The sequence below is a fragment of the Ovis canadensis genome, chromosome 24 (genome assembly GCF_042477335.2).
Source record: "Ovis canadensis isolate MfBH-ARS-UI-01 breed Bighorn chromosome 24, ARS-UI_OviCan_v2, whole genome shotgun sequence".
Lineage (NCBI taxonomy): Eukaryota > Metazoa > Chordata > Mammalia > Artiodactyla > Bovidae > Ovis > Ovis canadensis.
Genome location: NC_091268.1, coordinates 43,642,438 through 43,664,094, shown reverse-complemented (window position 1 = coordinate 43,664,094; position 21,657 = coordinate 43,642,438). Strand labels below are relative to the sequence as shown.

Sequence of the window (21,657 nt, the reverse complement as noted above, 5' to 3'; positions counted from 1 at the left end):
TTCTTACTAGACTCAGCATCCAGTCTCTCCCCAGCTAAAATTTCCACCATTTTTTTGATCTTCTGCCAGAAACCCCCATCCCATCTAATCCCAAATTCATCATGTCTTGTGCATATCTCTCATCAGATAACGGGCATAAAGATGTGTCTAAATCCTGAGCTCTCAAAGGGCAGAAACTGTACCTTGTTCTTCTCTGTACCCTCGACCAATCTGTTCTAAGATCAAGTCATACATTTCTTCCATGACATTAGACTTCGTAACTCTTTTCTAATACAAAATTTCCTTCATATCTTTCATGACTTTTCTGCTCTTCAATGATTACAAACCAACTGAAAGCACTGCTCAGGTATTGTTGCATACTTGAACAACTAACAGTTATAAGGAATTTCTGACCAATATGACCAATATTCCTTAACGTTTGTGTGCAGAAAGAGGGTGAGGTATGCTAAGTCATTTGTTTTGCAAGGGGCATTCTGCAAGGACTGAGCTCTGTCGAGAGTCACAGTGCTAATGGGAAGAAGGTTTTAAATCATTTGACAACAAATAATTACTGCACTTACTCGTCTCAAGGTGCAGTGCTAGGCACAGAATACAAAGACAGTATTTCATTTACAAAATGGATTATGCTATGAAAGCTTCTCAGTAAGGCAGATGTTTACAACGCCAAACACATTTTCTTAAACAAGTAAGCAAATAACGATGGTTAAGTTTCTCAGGCTAGCAAATAGAGGCCCATTTAAGCCTAATGAACCCAAAATACATGATAATTTACAGGGAATGGAACAGAGAGATGGTTTATGAGACTAAAAGTGAAAGTAAAGAGAAAATCGATATAATAAGCAGCTTCTATTGATTCATTTTTAATAATATGCTTGATGGAAAGTGATCTAAGCAGTTATTGAACCCAGGCATATGTTACCCCCTTGAATTCTCAACTAAAACTATTAAATTGAAATTATTAGTCTAATTTTAATACTGAGGAAATTTGGGCTCAATGAAGGTAAGTAACCTGTCCCAGATGACATCAGTACCTTTAAGAATACAGCAAAGTTCACACATCTTCCCCACTGGAGACTATGAGAGACACGGCTACACCCTCCACATTCACACACACATCCAGGAAATCCAGGGAAAGGATATGAGTGGGATCTGAGAGCCCAGGTATATCACTATCCCAGTCATCTTGTGTTATCAATTTCACATCTTTGGAGCATTCATGTGACCCTGAGGTACTACTAAGCTTTAACACTAACTCCTTTTGAAGGCTGGACCCTGGGAGACTTATTTTTTTTTTTACCAAGAGATAGATAAGGGATGGGCTTACCTGGTAGCTCAGACGGTAAAGAATCTGCCTGCCCATGCAGGAGATGCAGGTTCATCCCTGTGTCAGGAAGATACTTTGGAGAAGGAATGGCTACCCACTCCAGTATTCTTGGCTGGAAAATCCCATGGACAGAGTAGGCTGGCAGACTACAATCCGTAGGGTCACAAAAAGTTAGACACGACTGTGCAACTAACACTTCCCTTCACAGGTAAGAGATGAACCTCCAGGCGCCACTGTGTCAGTGTGTGAATTTTTTCCTAATTCGTCTGCTTGCTAAAGGTCAAAGGGCCTAGTTTTCTGCCTTCACACCCATATCCTGTCTCTAATGGAGCTGCACCCACTCAGTACAACCGGAGAAAGCCCACACACAGCAACAAAGACCCAGCACAGTCAAAAACCAATCAATCAACAAAATTAAAATTAAAAAAAGGCCCAGGTACTTGATATTAGAGTCAAGTGACCATCACATGCTTTCTCCTGGTACAACACAAACTGTTTTCTGTTACCCTATATTTTATAATTTAAATATGACATTTTACATCATGATTAGATTACACACTTCTCCAAAAATTTTTCAATTAAAAAAAAAAAATCTCTCCAAGTAGCTCATTTTACTTCTGCAGATGTGGCCTTGCTCAGCAAGACATCCATTTCCCAAATAGCATATCCAAATTTAGACACAAAATCTGTACCTATGGTGCTTTGATGAGGCCTGGCACGTGGAGAGAGTGCAGAAATATTTGTTAAAGGCAGGGATAAAACAGTAAAATGGAAATCTTGTTTGAAAGAAACTATGTCATTATAACATCTCAGCTACAGGCAAGAAGGCTTCATCTGTTTTCAAGTTATAGCAATAGTTTGCCCAAATACAAAATGTCCATCAGAGAATTACACTGTTTACAAAGTGGTCATCTTTCATTAAGAAATTATTCCGGTTGATTCTTTCCAGATTATAAAATATCTTGTTCATTACAGAAAACAGGACTGCAAAGAAAGAAGGAAGGAGAAAAAAAGGTGATGGTGTGATCCAGCCAAGTCGCTTAATAATAGATGTTTTACTGCAATATAATTTGAAGCAACATTCTTTAATAGCTAAGTCATAAATTAAACCACCACTAATCCTTGACATTGGCAAGACTTTGTTAAGCCAAGGCATATATTTAAGATGTAGTTTGTATCTTTGCATCATTAGAGTTCTTGCCAAGAGGAGCCTTTTGAAATTAAGAACAACTTTAAAAGTGTCTTTGACCTGACTAGAGATTGCTACACACTCCGACAGCAATATTTCATCTGCTCCAGCCTCCCCATCCCTCCAGAAGACAGTCATACAGAACGCTGAACTTACTAAAAGATAGCTCTAAAACTGAAATATCCTTTGACGTGACAGAGTGCACCCAGCTTCATAAACATGAACGGAAGAGTGGAGCTCTGAGAGGCTAGGTGAATTTTCTGGTCACTTTCTCTCATTTTTGCATATTCTTAGTTGTCCATGAAAGCCTGGCATATTATCTGCCTGTTAATATTCTACAGCTTTAACTACTTACTATCTCATGCTGATGACTTCCAAGTCATTATTGCCAGGCTTGTCTCATACCCAGGACTCCAGGTTTATATAACCTATGGCTTATTTGAATCTACCCTTAGATATTTAAAATCTATCTCTAATTACTCAGGCTGACACAAAACTCATGAGATCACTCCACAAATCGGCCTCCCTTCTCCATTGGTCTTTTCCACATCAGCAAACCGTTCCACATCTACATGGTTGCTTAAGCCAAAAACCCAGGTACTATTTTGATTCCCTTTGTTCTGTCATTCCCTACATCATCTAACAAGTTCGGTTGGATCTACTTTCAAAATTCATCACGGAAGCACCCACTCCTCTCCAACTATATCACCAAAGACCTTCCCCAAGCCGTCACACCTCTTGCTTGGCAAAAGTTTTGTTACTGGTCTACCTACTTCTACTACTGCCCTTGTAAACCAACTCACAGAAACAGCAGGGTGATCTTTTAAAATCATGAATCAGATCTCATCACTCTCTAGCTTTTAAAATCCTTTCCAAGTACACCAAGTATAAAAAAAAAGTTTTATCATTAAACTTAGTATAAAATTTGATTCTGTTATCCCTGTGTGAAAGGCCTAACAAAATCTGGCCCCAGCCCCCTTCTCTGATTCATCTTGTACCACAGCCAACTCCAACCGCCCCAGAGGTCACAAAGGCCCTCTTGCAGACCAGCTGTGTCATCTGCCCAGAAGGCTCTGACCCCAAGCCTTTGAATATTGTGTTGCTTCTTCCTACTCAGGTAGCAATTTTTAAAAGAGCCATCTCCTCAAAAAACTTTCCTGCTTATCAAATCTAAAACAGCCAACCACAATATCTAGCGAAACAGCCTATCCATGTATCCTCTCACACATCAGTCCACTTACAGGCATCTATCCCAAAGAAACATGGGCAAAAACATGACATTAAATGTCGCCTGCTGGAAATCAGCACCAATGAAATAGTCTTGAAATGCAAACACACACACTCACTCACACACACACTCACTCACACACACACACCCTTGATCAATCTTCTTTTGATCTAACTACTAACCCACAGAAAATGGGGCAAAAGAATATATAATAGGGCAAAATCTACAATTTAAATACAGGGAACTAACCAGGATAAATGACCCATTTTTTCCAACAAAATAAATTACTAGGGAACCAATTACTAGCAGAACTAATAGACTAAAAGAAATTAAAGACAGAAATAATCCAATTCTAACTCTTATTTGGATCTAGATTTTCAAATAACCCCAGCTTCCCTGGTGGCTCAGAGGGTAAAGCATCTTCCTGTGATATAGGAGACCCAGGTTCAACCCCTGGGTCGGGAAGACCCCCTGGAGAAGGAAATAGCAACCCACTCCAGTACTCTGGCCTGGAGAATCCCATGGACAGAGGAGCCTAGTGGGCTACAGTCCATAGGGTCGCAAGGAGTTGGACACGACTGAGCGACTAACCTTTTCAAATAACCAAGACAGTTGGTTTAAGAGGATATGATGTATGTACACAATGGAATATTACTCAGGCATTAAAAAGAATAAAATATTACCATTTGCAGCAACACAGATCATCTAGAGAATATCACACTAAGTGAAGTCAAAAAAAGACAAATGTTACAGGGGATCATTTATGTGAAGAATCTTGAAAAGAATACAAATGCATCTACATACAAAATAGAAACAGACTCACAGACAGAAAACAAACTTAGTTATTACCAAAGGGGAAAGGGAAGAGTAAATTAGGAGTATGGGATTAATCAATAAACATTACTATACATAAAACAGACAAGCAACAAGGATTTACTATATAACACAGGGAACTATATTCAATATCTTATAATAACCTATAATAAAAAATAACTTGAAAAATATATATATAACTAAATTACTTTGCTGTATACCTGAAACTAATATTGTAAATCAACTCTATTTCAACTAAAAAAATACTATTAATCAGTCGACTTTGAAATCTTATATGCCCCAAAACTTAAGAAATTACTATTAAAACGATTTAGTTGTAAGAACAGTATTCTGAATAAGTGTTTAAAGTGAGTGTATATCTTTTAAAAATACACACAGAAACAGCCATAGGTAATGGTATAATGTGAGGATTTGCTTGAAAATAATAGGTAAGGGCAGGAAAATGGGTAGGAGTACAGTTGAAACATGAGCTGATAATTTTTGAAGCTGGGTAATGGATGGATGGAGGTTCATTACATCAGTCTCTCTACTTCTGTATATATTTGAAGTTTTCCATAGCAAAGGTTTATTTAAAAGTCAAACAATTACTCACTATAACAGTGCTCTACTTCTCCACATATTGAAGTTACTATGTAGTGGACAGTACATTTATTTTCTGTTGACAGTCTATGGCTCACTAAAATATAAGCTTTTTATACGTGAGAGCAAATGCTTGGTCTTTACTGTTCTTATCCCCAATGGCTAGAACAGTGCCAAGATCTTGATTAATATTTTTGCATAAATAAATCAAACATCCAGGACCTCATGTAGGGTTTTAGAAGGTTGTAACTCCACCGTGGCCAGCAAAGCGCCAGGGGAAATGTGCCCAGCACTAGCTGCCAGGGGCTTACCTTCACCTCGATGAAGTCAGGATTCCCCAGGGACACCAGCTCGGCATAGGCCTGGAGCTCATCCACGTTCCATGCCTTCACTAGAGTTAGTCTGTAGACAGTACGTTGTTGCTAAAAGACAGGAAAAGATAACTTTGTTTTTATCACCTTGGAAGATTTTCAAATTTCTTCAACCCACAGAAAACCCAGGCAAGGTGAAATCCAGTATGAACTTTTAAAAATTGAAGTTTACATTTTGTAGAAAGATGAAAAAAATGTAAATAATATCATAAGACTCCCAGAAGCCTTATAGGCACAAATATTGGCATATGTCTCTTCCCTCACTAACAGTATCTAACACTGAATAAGTGCTACTTGCTCAGTCATGTCTGACTCTTTGCAACCCCATGGATTGTAGCCCGCCAGGGTCCTCTGTCCATGGGATTCTCCAGACAAGACTACTGGAGTGGGTAGCCATTATTCCCTTCTCCAGGGGACTTCCTGAAGACTCAGGTATCAAACCTGGTACTCCTGCATTGCAGGCAGATTCTTTACTGTCTGAGTCATTAATGCTAGATAAGATACCCAGAAGTTTCTTAACAAATACACTGAATTCCATTTGATCAGAAATAGTAAATTGACTAAATAGCTTCAGACTGTCAAAAATGAATTCAAATAACCTTCAGGCTCTCCGTTATCAAACTATTTATGATAAGGATTTTTAATTTACACTTTTCCTCTTTCCTGCTTCCTTATTATTTAATGGTCCCTAGCTGGCAGAAAAGGCACATTGATGAACTGTCAATGTTGCCGTTTGTTTGTCTGCCATGTTAAAAAAAGGTACTGATTTTCTGAAAAGCAGCTAGACAACAGTCATGCAAGCCTTTAAAAACCTTATACCCTTTGACTTTCCCTTCCAGGACCCTAGACAAACTGTGAAAAGTTCAAGGACTCACTCAAACATCTCAAAGCAACTTGATTAATGGTAGCTTAAAATCTACAACAAGAGTGGGGGCAGAACCTATGACTTGCTTATATAACGAGTAGAATACACAAAGGTGATTGGTGCCTGTGGTTATATGCACACGATTGCATCCATTTGAAGCAAGTTCCTGGGCAATATCCATGCTGCTAAACCTCAAACCATGCTTTAAGTAGCAAGGCTCATTATACTCAAGAGAAAGACAAAGTGAGATGAGAGCTGAAAAGAATGATACTAATCTCTACATGTCCCCCAATGTCCACAGCAGAATTTATTTACAATTCCTAAGATACAGAAACAACTTAAATGTCCACCAAAAGATGAATGGATAAAGATGTGGTATATATAAACAACAGAATATTACTCAGCCATAAAAAATAATGAAATTTTGCCATTTGGAACACCATGGTTGGACTTGGAGGAGATTATGCTAAGTGAAATAAGGCAGTCAGAGAAAGGCAAACAATGAATGATATCACTTATATGTGCAATCTAAAAAAAAAATACAACAAACCAGTGAACATAACAAAACAGAAACGGATACAGAGAATAAATTAGTGGTTACCAGTGGGGAGAGGAAAGGGGGGAGGAGGGAGATAGGGGTAGGGGATTAAGAGATATAAACTATTATGTATAAAATAATCCATAAGGATATATTATACAGCACAGGGGAATATAGCCAATATTTTACAATAACTATAAGTGGAGTATATTTTTTTGTGAATTGCTATATCGTACACCTGAAACTTACATAATATTACACATCAACTATACTTCCATTAAAAGATACCGATCTCTCTCTCTACTTTTGCTTATATCTGAAGAGAACCAAGAGATGAAGAGATGAATATCATTAGGCGGCCACTTTAGAAATGTACTCAAAACTTATTTTTTAAATGCAGTATACAAAGCATGAAAAGACACACATCTTCCAGATTTCCTTTACATAGCTAGAACTCACCCAATGCCAAAACCTAACAAAAATGGTAGAGAGCTGCAGACCAATCTCACTTGTATTTATACATGCAAAAATCTTACTGAAATTTTAGTGTTAGTCGCTCAGTCGTGCCCGACTCTTTGCGACCCCATGGACTGCAGTCTACCAGGCTCCTCTGTCCATAAGATTTTCCAGACAAGGATACTGGAGTGGGTTGCCATTTCCTTCCCCAGGGATCTTCCCAACCCAGGGATCGAACCCGGGTCTCCTGCACTCAGTCGGCAGATTCTTTACCGACTGAGCTACAAGGGAAGCCGAAACAAATAAAATCCAGCATTATGTTAAAAATTCTAGAAAAGGAGAGATGATTCAATATTAGTGAAGTCACTTAGTCATGCCTGACTCTTTGCAACCCATGGACTGTAGCCCCCCAGGATCCTCTGTCCATGGAATTCTCCAGGCAAGAACACTGGAGTGGGTATTTCCTTCTCCAGGGGATCTTCCCGACCCAGGGATTGAACCTGGGTCTCCTGTATTGCAGAGGGATTCTTTACCATCTGAGCCACCAGGGAAGCCCATTCAATATTAGGTTATGTATTAATATAATTCATCACATTAATATCGTGACACAGAAAAATCAATCAGTCATCTTATAGATATAAAGTCCATCCCTGATTTTAAAACAAAACAGAATGAACAACCGAAAAACCATTTGGTAAACTCAAAAATTAAAAAATATACCATTAACATAAAGAAAACACCCTTGAGTCAATAGTCCATGTCATTCTTATAGATGCAAAAAACAGAGGTATTTCCATTTAATCAGACTAACAGCAGAATGTCCACTCTATTATCATTATAAACACTTTTCTGAAAGTTAAAGTCAAAGCAATAAGGCAAGAACAAGACTAATTGAATAGTATACCAAAAAAAAAAAAAAAAGTACTTGCAAATGATATAGTTGGCTTCCTGGAAACCTAAGAAAATCCAGTAAAAATCAGATTAAGTCAAATTGGCCAGTGACCAAATAAAAATAGAAAAATGAGCAGGTTTCCTAGCAGAGTGGTAGGATAGATGTGGACTCTGAAAGTGAAAGTTGGTCTGGCTCTTTGAGACTCCATGGACTATACAGTCCATAGAATTTCTCCAGGCCAGAATACTGGAGCGGGTAGCCTTTCCCTTCTCCAGGGGATCTTCCCAACCCAGGGATTGAACCCAAGTCTCCTGCATTGCAGGCAGATTCTTTACCAGCTGAGCCACAAGGGAAGTCCAAGAATACTGGAGTGGGTAGCCTATCCCTTCTCTAGGGATCTTCCTGACCCAGGAATCAAACTGGGGTCTCCTGTATTATAGGCAGATTCTTTACCAACTGAGCTATCAGGGAAGCCAGGCCAGACTGAATCCCAGACCACATACTAGCCATCTTTAACTCTCTGACTCAGTTCCTCCCTGCATAAAATGCAGGTTTTGCATAGGACTGCAAGTGTTCATCTACATAATGCTTGGGCCTCCCTGGTGGGTCAGCTGGTAAAGAATCCGCCTGCAATGCAGGAGACCTGGGTTTGATCCCTGGGTTGGGAAGATGCCCTGGAGAAAGGAACGGCTACCCACTCCAGTATACTGGCCCAAAGAATTCCATGGACTGTATAGTCCATGGGGTAGCAGAGTCAAACACTACTGAACGACTTTCACTACTACATAACGCTTAGAACCATGCCGGCAGCAGTAAGTCATAATATGTATTAGCTATTATATGGCATATATATGCTACATATAACTACATATACATATATCTATATCTATACAGCATATACATATATATTACAAAACACAAATTCTACTTTACAAAATACAACTATAAAACACTTGATGATTATTTATGAAATAACATGGACAGTGAAAAAAGTAAACTTTTCTGAGATCATAACAAAAAACTAGCCTACATGGAGAGCCATGATAGATTTCTAAATATAATGTAATTCCAATGGGAGTTAAAAATTCTTTTCAACAAATAAACTCGGAATGATACCAACAAAAACAATAGCAGGAGTTGGCAATGAGTCAGCCCTTACTATGTGCCAGCTGTTGTTGTGTTTAATATCTTAGCAAAGATTCCAATATTTGTCTCTTCTTTGCAACAAATCTTATAAAATAGGTTTATTATCTTCACATTATAGATATGAATTTGAGGCCCAGGGCTGCTAAATAAATTTCCCAAAGTTACACAGTTGGAAAGCAGCAGAGCTCGGATATGAACCCAAGCAGAAAGAATCCAAGGCAGACTCTATCTCTCATTGCTAAACCTTCTCAAATTGTGAAATAAATCATGCAAAGAGAAATGTACATAAAACACAAATGTATCACCCAAGGGATTAACACAAAGAAATATCCATCACCCGCCCAGCATCATCCATTCCCTCCACCCTAAAGCTAGCTGATATTCTGACTTCAACATTAAATATTAGACTTGTGCTTATGTTTGAAATGTATATACAAAGAACCATATATTCTTTTGTGTCTTGCTTCTCTCACACAACATGGTGTTTATACAGTTCATCCATGTTGCTGTATGTTGGGATCTGCTCATTTTGTTAACTAACATTCCATTATATATGAGTATATAATAATTCATTCAGCCATATCCCCACTGATAGACATCTAGATTAGTTCTACCTTTAAGCTGTTATAAAACAATGCTGAAAATTTATGGTTCCTAGGGGTGGAGCGGGGAGAAGGCGATGGCACCCCACTCCAGTACTCTTGCCTGGAAAATCCCATGGACAGAGGAGCCTGGTAGGCTGCAGTCCATGGGGTCGCGAAGAGTTGGACACAACTGAGTGACTTCCCTTTCACTTTTCACTTTCATGCACTGGAGAAGGAAATGGCAACCCACTCCAGTGTTCTTGCCTGGAGAATCCCAGGGACGGGGGAGCCTGGTGGGCTGCCGTCTATGGGGTCACAGAGTCGGACATGACTGAAGTGACTTAGCAGCAAGGGTGGAAGAAAGGATAAGTTGGAAGATTGGGATTGATGTATACGCAACATTATATATAAAATAGTAACTAATAAGGACCTACTGTATAGCACAGGGATCTCTCTACTCAATACTCTATAATGGCCTATGTGGGAAAAGAAATATATAAATATATATACAATATAAATATTGTATATAAATATATACTATATAAATAGATATTTATATAAATATATATACTATATAAATAAAATAAATAAATGTATAAATATATAAATATATTATATAAATATATAAATATATTTTATAAATATATAATAAATATATAAAATAAATATAAATATATAATAAACATATAAATTAAATATAAATATATTTGTATATTTTCTATATTTATATATAAATATATTTTAAATATAATATATAAAAAACTGATTCACTTTGCTGTACACTTGAAAATAATCCAACACTGTAAATCAACTATACTCCAATAAAAATTAAAAGAAAAACAATGCTGTTATCTCTCATAAAACTAGAGTTTAGCTTTTTCTCTTTAGGGAATTTTATGAAATGCTATTATGACATATATTCTTCTGTCTGCTTCTTTCACTGAATTTCATTCACTGAATTTGATGGTGATTCTAGCTTTAGATACATTTTTACTGCTGTTTAGTACTCCAGTATATGGAAATACTAACTACTAGTGAAAGTTGTTGGTTGGTTGGTTGTTTTCCCAGGATGGTCTCTTACAAAACACCATTGCAGAGTGTTACAGTATCCGGCTCCTGATAAGACACAGTTCCTTGATGTTCCTAAGAGTAGAAATGTTGCATCACAGGAAGCGCAGGTATTTTGCCAGACTGGTTTTCAAGGTTACTTGACCACACATCCACCTGCAGTGGATCAGAGTTCCAGCTGCTTCTCATCTTCAACAACTCTTGCTGGTAGTCTTTTAAAACTTCAGCCATTGCTGTGCTGTTCTGTTTTGTCTGTCTGTTTGTTTACTGTCTGTTTTTCCATAAGATGTAATGAAAAAGCCCAAATGTACCTTTTGACTGACCCAATATTACACCATCCATGTCCCCTACTAGATAATATGACACATTCAGAAAATCCTGCAGTAATAACCAACCCAGAACCTATACAAATTACATTTGCTAATGAAATCCCCAAATTGGGGAAAAATTATCTGTCTGTTTGCTGATGAAGTTGAGTATGTTTTTGGCCATTCTAATCTCTACTTTTTGTGAAGTATTTGTTCGAGCGTCTTGAATATTTCTCTATGGGGATAATGGTCTTTTTACTACCAGGTTTTTCAAATTCTTTATATATCCTGGCTATAACAACTCTGTTATAATTATATCAGAAATATTTTCATCTGCTTTAAGGCTTTCCTTTTTACTTTCTGCATATCTTTTGATCAACAGAAGTAACGGATTTTAGGACACTTACCTTTTATCTACAGCATACTAATGTCCAGATGATTAAAGACAAAGAAAAGCACTACAATGGGGTTACAGAAACAGGAATGTCATTAGATTTTATTTCAAACGATCAGATTCACATTCTGGGTTTCACTGTGTCTGTAGGGAGCCTGTTCAATGGGACGGTTTTGGAGACTTTAAAGTCTATATAAAATTAGTTAAAGTAGTTCCTAAAGTCTATAGAAGAAAGTGGAGTTAAACTCCAGTTAGATCAAATTAAAACAAAAACTGAGTACAGATGATGCTTGAGAGGTGAGAACTGCAATTGCCTTTGCAAAGGACATACTTAACACTTTATATTATCCTTTTAGATTAAAAAAAAAAAACAGGAGAGAGAGAGAGAGAGGGAAAACTGGAGTACAAACTGGACTGTAGTAATTTAATTTGAATAAAAAATATTTTCCCCCAATTTGGGGATTTAATTAGCAAATTTAATTTGTATAGGTTCTGGATTGGTTATTACTGCAGGATTTTCTGAATGTGTCATATTATCTAGTAGGGGAAATGGATGGTGTAATATTGGGTCACTCAAAAGGTACATTCGGGTTTTTTCGTTACATCTTATGGAAAGATTTTGGCCAACCCAATACTATGGATGCTGAAGCTGAAACTCCAATACTTTGGCCACCTGATGCGAAGAACTGACTCACTGGAAAAGACCCTGATGCTGGGAAAGATTGAAGGCAGGAGGAGAAGGGGATGATAGCAGATAAGATGGCTAGATGGCATTATCAACTTGATGGACATGAGTCTGAGCAAGTTCTGGGAGCTGGTGATGAACAGGGAAGCCTGGCGTGCTGCAGTCCATGGAGTCACAAAGAGTCAGACACGAATGAGCAACTAAACTGAACTGAATACTATGGAATATAAAAATGAAGATGAAAAGTATCCAATTAGGCAAAAAGTTTAGCTACTTTCTGTTCAAGCTACAATGTGATCTGTGAAATGTCACAATGTGACTTGTTAAAAAAAAAGTCAAGTAGTTGGCACATTATAATTTCATTTATTTCTGGGGTTTTTTAATCATTAAATTTATTCATTTTTAATTGAAGGATAATTGCTCTACAATATTGTGTTGATTTCTGCCAAACCTCAACATGACATGTGTTTAATTTAAGAGTCTAAGATTCTTTTCCCCTAGTGGTGAGAACAGACACAGTAAATGGGGGGCAGGGTGATCTGAAAGCTACATCCCAACAAATGTGCAGCTGGACTGTGCAGCGAGAGACCTAGAAGTTCACCTCTAGACTTTAGATCAGATCTTTGTGACAGATTTTAAATTTGAGTTTCAATTTATTATGTTTCTTGCTGCTGCTACTGCTAAGTTGCTTCAGTCGTGTCCGACTCTGTGCAACCCTGTAGACGGCAGCCTACCAGGCTCCTCCGTTCTTGGGATTCTCCAGGCAAGAACGATGGAGTGGGTTGCCATTTCCTTCTCCAATGCATGAAAGTGAAAAGTGAAAGTGAAGTTGCTCAGTCGTGTCTGACTCTTTGCGACCCCATGGACTACAGCCTACCAGGCTCCTCCATCCATGGGAGTTTCCAGGCAAGAGTACTGGAGTGGGGTGCCATTGCCTTAGCAATACATGGACTGAAAACACATCAAGTGAAAATTGAGGTCAAAATTCCAAAGGTAGATGTTAAATGCTCATCAAAGGGAACTGCGTGGGGAGATGGGGACGCAGGCAGTATAAAGAATCAAGTACAAAGTAGAAAAGGCCTGAGTGAAGAAAGAGGAAAAAAGTATAAAACGAGGAAAAGAGTACACAGCAGCAATGAAGCTACTGAGTCAACTGTGTGAGCTTAGGTGAGCTCTTTGCCCCTCTGTAAAAGAGGAAGAGTAACAGTATCTGTATCTCATAGTATTGTTGTTAAATTAGAAGGACTAAAACAAAGAACCTAGAACGCAGCCCCGCAGAGAGAGAACGATGAATAAATTTCGGCTACCACCACCACCAGCAGTTACACAGATCCATTCATTTGATCACACAGATATCAACTCAACCAACAGTCATCAGGTGTTAACACTAGGTGCTGGAGATTTAGCAGTGAACGAAGCAACCACAGTGTCAACTGCTGTATAATCTACATTCTATTCTAGCAAATGAACAAACTCAAGTCAGAGAAGAAATTAGCAACAATGGTTAATAACGAAAGAGGAGAGGAGCCAGGAAACCATCAAGACAAGACTTCAACACTCTTGCCTGGCTCCACAAGCCATGAAAACCAGATAGAATATTGACCAGATCATACCATGCTTGTCAAAAAAACATGATTCTGAACTCCTTAAGACAAAAAACAACTTAAAAGTGAAACAATCCCTCATTGACAACTATTGTTTTTAAAATCAAAGGAATATGTGTTCGCCAATACTAGAAACTGGGCAATGACTCTTTTAAAGACCTTAGAAAGCATATCTATTCTTAAAATGGCTTTAATTAATCAAGAGTCATTTTTTTGCTTTTTGTTTTTGTTTGGTTTTGTCTGGCTGTGCCAGGTCTTAGCTGCAGCATGCAGGATCTTTAGTAGTGGTGTGTGAGCTCATAGTTGTGGCATGCAGGAGCTAGTTCCCTGACCAAGAATCAAACCCAGGCCTCCTGCGCTAGAAGCACAGAAACTTAACCACTGGACCACCAGGGAAGTCCCTTAATTAAGGTTGATACTGTTCATGGAAGACAAAACAAAAGGTGTCAATCTGATAGGTCAAACAAAGCAAAAAAGTAGAAAGTAAATTCAAAGATATAACTCATGATCCAACTAAGTGAAGTATTCTTCATATTCAAAGGTAAGAAAACTATTATAGAATTATTCCCAAAATAAATTAACTAAGTAACCAACTAATTTAAACTTTTATGAAAAATTGAAAATGTAGATCAAGGAAAGATGGCAAGGACAGTTTTATAAGACCGAGTGAAGAAAATCCAACAGGAAAAGAAATCCTAAAGGAAACACATCAAGCCACTAATAGCGCTTACTTATAAGGATCAGAAGGGTTGTAGGTTTATTTACATTCCTCTTTAAACACCTGTGGAAGTGTTAGTTGCTCAGTCATGTTCGACTCTGTGTGACCCCATGCACTGCAGCCTGCCAGGCTCCTCTGTCCATGGAATTCTCCAGGCAAGAATACTGGAGAGGATTAAAGTGTTTAACACACACATTATAAGTCTCAGAAGCAGAGGTGAAAATGACAGCTAAGATCATGGTCACATAGGAATTCCCTGTACTATTCTCTGCTCTCTTGAATGTTTTAAAAATCCATACTAAAAAGGTTTAAAAATATATAGTTATGAGTTAGAATTCTGTTCCCTCTAATTAGGCATCTTGCAGTGCTACATACTCTAGATGAGGTTATTATATCCCAGGACTACAGTTCTTAATTTCAACAATTTATCTTGACAGTTGCAATTCAAGACAAACTTGAGCTGAGGCTGTGTGTCAAAACAAGATAAAATGGTCTCCTAAAACACAGCTCTGAGTTACCAGTAATCAAAGAAATGCAAATTGAAGCAGTAATGAGGTACCATTTTGGCTTATCAGATTGGCAAAGATTTTTTTAAAATAGCAATATTCATTGCTGCCTAGAGTGTAGCAAGACAGAGAAATTCATTCACTGACGGTAAAAGCATAATTCACTACAAACATTTTGGGAAGTAGCATGGCAACATGATTAAAGTCTCTGAAAAATACTCAAATCTGTTGATCCAATAACTACATTTCTAAAGATGTAAGCCTTTGGAAATCATAAAATTTGTGGACAAATACTGATGAATAAGAAGGTTCATTCCAGCTTTATTTGTAATAATGAGATACTATAAATATCTCAATCCTAAGAAATAGCTAGATGATTTATGATACAGCTATTTAACACTAAAGATGATTATTTCAGAACACCGGTTTTTTTAAACCTGAACATGGCAGAGAAACATCATCCTAACAGTAAGAGAGCTCCATACACATGTGATTCTCAGAAAAAAAGGAAGGAAGGGGGTGGGAGACCTGTTTTTCTCTTGTACCTTTGCTCCTATTGAGAATAACTGTTTTAAAATAAAGTTTAATAATAAGGGGTAATTTTTATGTAACAGCATTGAAATTTTAAAAAGCTAAAAACAAAATTGTACGTGTACTACAGTATTAATGGCATAAATACATATACACAGGAGAAACACAAAAATCTGAGAAGGAAATACCAAAAAAGTAGTGGGGTCAGAAAACCTGCACATACACTTTTTAATATTAATAGTATTGACTCTTTAGATGAGAATAGATCAGTTTAAAAGTTTCTTGATATGCCTGATCTTAATTATCCTTAAACAGATCCCTCAAACAAAATCCTCTGCTCAAAAACCAGAAATCTGGTAAAGGAAGTCGAAAAAGATTTGCCTTAGGTTCGGCTGAGCCTCAGAAGACCATGCAAATCAACTCGAATATGAGAAAGAATGTGGCCTGAACTTGAAGAGTCATGGACCTCTGTGCTACTTATAATAGCAAAGAGGGAAAAAAACCGGCTTGACATCCTCCTAGTAACATGGTTAATATGAAGGAAGATGTTGCTTATGTGAAGGAGTAGAAGGAAGGTGAAATCACATATAATTTAAAAAATTTTATATATATACACATACATGTACACACACACACAATCACATTATAACGTATGCATACAGTCAACACTCAATATTCATGGGTTGGTTCTAGGACAACCACAGATACGAAAATCTTCAGATGCTCAAATCTCTAATATAAAATGGCACAGTATTTGCATATAACGCATGCACATCCTCCTGTACATCTTAAATCATCTCTAGAGTACTTATAATACCTAATACAATGTATATATTATGTAAATAGTTGGAAATATCATGTAAATGCGATGTAAACAGTTGCAAGGCAAATTTAAGTTTTCCTTTTTGAAACTCTCTGGAATTTTTTGTCTTCCCCAAATGTTTTTGCTCTGCAGTTGGTTGAATCTGAGGATGTGGAACTAACTGGCAGACATGGAGCATACTGCATAGTGGAAGTACGGTCAAAGGGGAACTGTAAGTCCATCTCTTGAAAACCAACAAGAAGAGGAAGCTGAGGTGCTCAAGATGCAAACACAAAAGAGACTAAGAGCACTGGCAGCTGTATAAAGAGAAAGTGTACGTAACTAAGAGCAGGGAAAAACAAACCCCACGAGAGGATTCTTTTAAAAGGCAGTCGTATTTACACACCGGAAAAGCAAATGAGTAATACGGAGCAGTGTTTTTCCATCTTTTGGAGGTCAGAATAGAATGGAAGAGATAAAGCTCTATTGGCCTTTTGAACAGGACTGTTCTTACAGTGTAAAAACGACTAGTGCCCTGTGTCAACTACAGACTGACACGTGCCATTGGCACTTGCCATCTACCTCTACAAGGATTAAATCATGTGCTACTGCACCAGCTGGTTTTCAACACCCTATGAAAGGAGTTCAGAGCAGAGAGCAGAAATGAGGCACTCTGTGCTAGGGGAACAATTGGCATGACAGGTCTTCAGATAGTTCGATTATTTTCAGAAGCCGATTTTATGTGCCCAATTCTTGTACATCCTCACATCTAGAATGACTGGCAGAAACCTAAAAAAAAATATGTGCTTGATTGCATGTACTCCCCCTTCACCAAAATCACATATATACTTACCTTCCCCACTATCTCTTTGGAGCAGTTTCTCAGAGCTATCTGAAATGCTGTCTCCCAAGCTGCAGTCCTCATTTTGCTCCACATAAAACTTAACTCACAACTCCCACGTTATGCTTTTTTTTTTTAGTTACCTGAGAGCCACAATCACAGAAATTTATCAATAAAACATGGGAATGCAAGGAAAAGGAAAGAAACAAGAACCAATGAGAGGGGGGAAAAGATGATTAATAAGAGAGACAGAATGTAAAGAGCTCAAGATGAAACCAAAACAATGAAAGAGAATAAACAAAATGCTAAGATTTCTATAAAGCTGAGCGCCAAAGAATTGATGCTTTTGAACTGTGGTGTTGGAGAAGACTCTTGAGAGTCCCTTGGACTGCAAGGAGATCCAACCAGTGCATCCTAAAGGAAGTCAGTCCTGAATATTCATTGGAAGGACTGATGCTGAAGCTGAAACTCCAATACTTTTGGCCACCTGATGCGAAGAACTGACTCATTTGTAAAAACCCTGATGCTGGGAAAGATTGAAGGCAGGAGGAGAAGGGGATGACAGAGGATGAGATGGTTGGATGGCATCATCGACTCAATGGACATGAGTTTGATTAAACTCTGGGAATTGGTGATGGACAGGGAGGCCTGGTGTGCTGCAATCCACGGGGTTGCAAAGAGTCGGACACGCCTGAGTGACTGAACTGAAATTAACTGAAGATTTCTACGGAAAGAAAGGTGTGAGTATAAAATTATGGGGCTGCTATCACAAGGTGAATGACAGAGGTAGCCTATCTACATAAGAATAAGCGGAAGTCAGAGAAACAATGAAATCGATATGCAACTCAATCAGCAGAAGATTTTGTGAAGGCCTACACCAGGGTGGCATACACAGACCACAGTCACCTAAGCAGCCTTTTGACTTAAAAAGTCTGAGGATATTGACAGAGAAGTAAAATCTCTGACAAAGTTCCCTCAGGCAACCACCTGTCCATCATCCTGCACCAGACACAGACAGAAACACTGGGAGTGTGCAAAGGATGAAACGAGAAGGACTTCTGGATATACCCAAAGCACATCTTATTACTACAAAACCCACTGAGACAAAGCAAATGTGAAAGGAATAACAGGGCAGCCAGAAACCACACAACTCTAAAATCAATAAGTCCTATAGATCTATTTCTCCAGAAATATTACTTGTGACAATTCACAAGTTCAAGCCCCAAATGTTAAATGGTAAAGGCTCCCTTCCTGGGGAATTAACTGTCCAAATGCATATGCTTTTATAGTCGAGGGATGTTCAGACTGTCTTTAATCTACCATTAACAATCTCCCTGTACCTAAGCTTGGCTCCGCATTGAAAAAAAAAAAAAACCCACACGAAAACCAAAAAGCAAAACCAGACTCATTAGAAGGTGACTCAGTCCTTGAAGCAAGCCTATAAAGCTTCCTCCCTGGAAAGCTTGTTAGTGACAAGATGAGACTGAGTGTACAGCACTTTACCTCATGTGTGACTCACAAGACAGTGAATCTGGAATGATAGCAAGAAGAGCCTGGAAGAAGGGTATTTGGTGCTTGCTATACAGACACAAAAATACCAAAAATTAAGCCTTTCATCCAAAATCCTCTTATTTATCTAATGTGCATAATTTACCAATAAATGAATGGACAAAGGGGTACCTTAAGCTCACCTCTTGAGCCGGCCCTGTGGCAGGGATACATAGAAGAAATGAAAACTGAAAATCCAATAGATAAAGCTGGCTAAAAATATATAATGAAACAGCCTCGTGACCAGGAACTGGACCTAGCCGCCTGCTGGAGCACACATGTGAGCAAAAACAACCACCTACTCAAGAAGAGCCTGCAAACAATTCCAAGAGATGTGTGGAAATGTAACATTTCACCAAGACAGCCAACAGAATCTACAATTAGAAGATAAATTAGAAGATAAATTTCAGTCAAAAAAAAAAAATTAAAGTGACAGAACAAGCGACTTTAGACCAAAGACATGACTTCATAAAGATGGCAATTTTCCCAAATTAAACTATAAATTCAGTGTAATTCCAATCAATATCTGAAAGTTATGTGCATATGTGGGTGTGTGTGTGTGTGGGGTGGAAACTGACAAAATGATTCTAAAATAAATATGAAAATATATTAAGGGGCTAAGAGTAAGCAAGAACAATTTTGAAGAAGAGGGGTTTTTTGCACTAAACATCAATCTTATAGTAACTCAATGTGCAAATGGAGCAAGATTAAAAAAAAAAACAATATAAAAGAGTAGAAAGTTCAGAAACATCCATGAATACATGAAAACTTGATTACAACAAGCAGCCATTACAAATCATGGGGTAAAGGATAAATTATTCAACAACGATGTAGCTCCGATCAATAATCCATAAAGGAGAAAAAGAAGCCCTGTCTCATAGAATACTTAGAAAAATAAATATAGATATGTACATACATATATATGTTTTGTGTGTATCTGTATGAAAGAGATCGTTAAGTCTTTAATTAAAAGTATTTGGAGTCAATGAAAATCACAAATATCTCAAAAGCAAAAAATAGTAACAAACCAAAACAGTACAAACTTTCAGTTATAAGTAAGTACTAGGGATATGATGCTAATGATAAATACAATTAACACTGCTGAATGTTACACATGAAAGTTGTTAAGTGAGTAAATCCGAAGAGTTCTCATCACAAGGAAAATATATTTTTTCTATTTCTTTACTTTTTGTATCCATATGAGATAATGAATGTTCATTAGACTTCCAATGGTGATCATTTCATGATGTCTGTAAGTCAATCACCAGTTCCTTGTTTGTAAAATCCTACCACTTATAGATTTATTCCGGTATATATTTCCCTTTGCTGTGAACACTTGAATGACCTTGTACAAGGATTTTGAATCACGACCACTGGATATGTTAGGGAAAAAAGGATCTAGATGTTAGCGAAAGACAAAAAAAGGATAGAAAATAAAAAGTAGAACAGTGAAGGTTTTTGGATTATAGTCATGAGCAATAATTAAAAAGACAAAACAAACACAGGCCATAAAACTGCATCTTGGAACCTATTGGTTCAGTCCAGTCGCTCAGTCGTGTCTGACTCTCTGTGATCCCATGGACTGCAGCACGCCAGGCTTCCCTGTCCATCACCAACTCCCAGAGCCTGCTCAGCCTCATGGCCATTGAGTCGGTGATACCATCCAACCATCCCATCCTCCTGTTGTCCCCTTCCCCTCCTGCCTTCAATTTCACTAAATTCTGGTGAGGTCAGGTGTAAAGTTACTATGGGTGGCACCACAGGTAGTTAACTCTATGTGTTGAGGAAGATATTTTAAAATATGGTAAACTAAATAGGTTAAATAAAATTTGTCCCCAGGCTTTTCACTTCAAGCATCAAATTCTCTGGGTTTTTGACCTACAGTGCAAGTTAAAAGTCAATTAGTCATGGGTCAGACAGGAAAGAAAAAACAAATCCTTCATTTACTACACAGAAACAGAAACAAATTTGCAATTACCATGTGGTTGCTGTAGAAGAGTCTGAAATGTTATTGCAAACAAGGAACAGAGAAGTAAAAATTAGCTGAACAGTACCCAATGCTAATTAAAGATTTGTAAAATGTTATTAACATTCACTGTATTCAATATGATTTCCTTTGTCCTTCTATTTAATGAACACAATACTAAGAAGGGATTTCACTGATTCGCTCTAATTCCCAGCTTCAATCTAAATTCTCCTTTAAGTGCTAAATTCTTCAAACGTGCCTTTTCCTACTGCATGAATTTTTTTAGGACATAAAATTGACTTTTGGTCAAGAAACCACTGTATTCAAAACAGAGCTCCATTAAATGGAACCATCTTTAAAAAAAAATGGGCAGGAGATGGGCTGCGTACCCTAGCTCCCTCTTAGAGATGAGGAGGAGTAAGTTCTGGAAAATAAGACCGTCTCCATCCATTCTCCTATCCTTGTCCTCAGTCTCCACGTTCTACCACTCCTAGAAACTGGTGACCAGGAGTCCAAAAAATAATCACTGCTTTTCCCCTGGGGAAGATGTAGTTGAATTGTAGTGGGTTATAATTATACAAATAGAACTACAACTGAAGGATTCTCCAGCATCTACCAGATATTTTCAAAGTACAGACAGTCAAAAGATGACAATTTTCCAGCATGAACCAGGAAGAGGA

At 37.8% G+C, this 21,657-nt stretch overlaps 1 protein-coding gene across 4 annotated transcripts in view; it reads right to left on the bottom strand.

Moving 5' to 3' along the window:
• Nucleotides 1-21,657, bottom strand: part of LOC138429655 (S-adenosyl-L-methionine-dependent tRNA 4-demethylwyosine synthase TYW1) — a 143,080-nt gene that overhangs the window by 27,432 nt on the left and 93,991 nt on the right. For all 4 annotated transcript variants that reach the window (XM_069571406.1, XM_069571405.1, XM_069571408.1 and 1 more), the window contains exon 14: nt 5,466-5,576. In XM_069571406.1, coding sequence (XP_069427507.1) covers nt 5,466-5,576 — 111 coding nt within the window. The remainder of the gene's footprint in view (nt 1-5,465; nt 5,577-21,657) is intronic.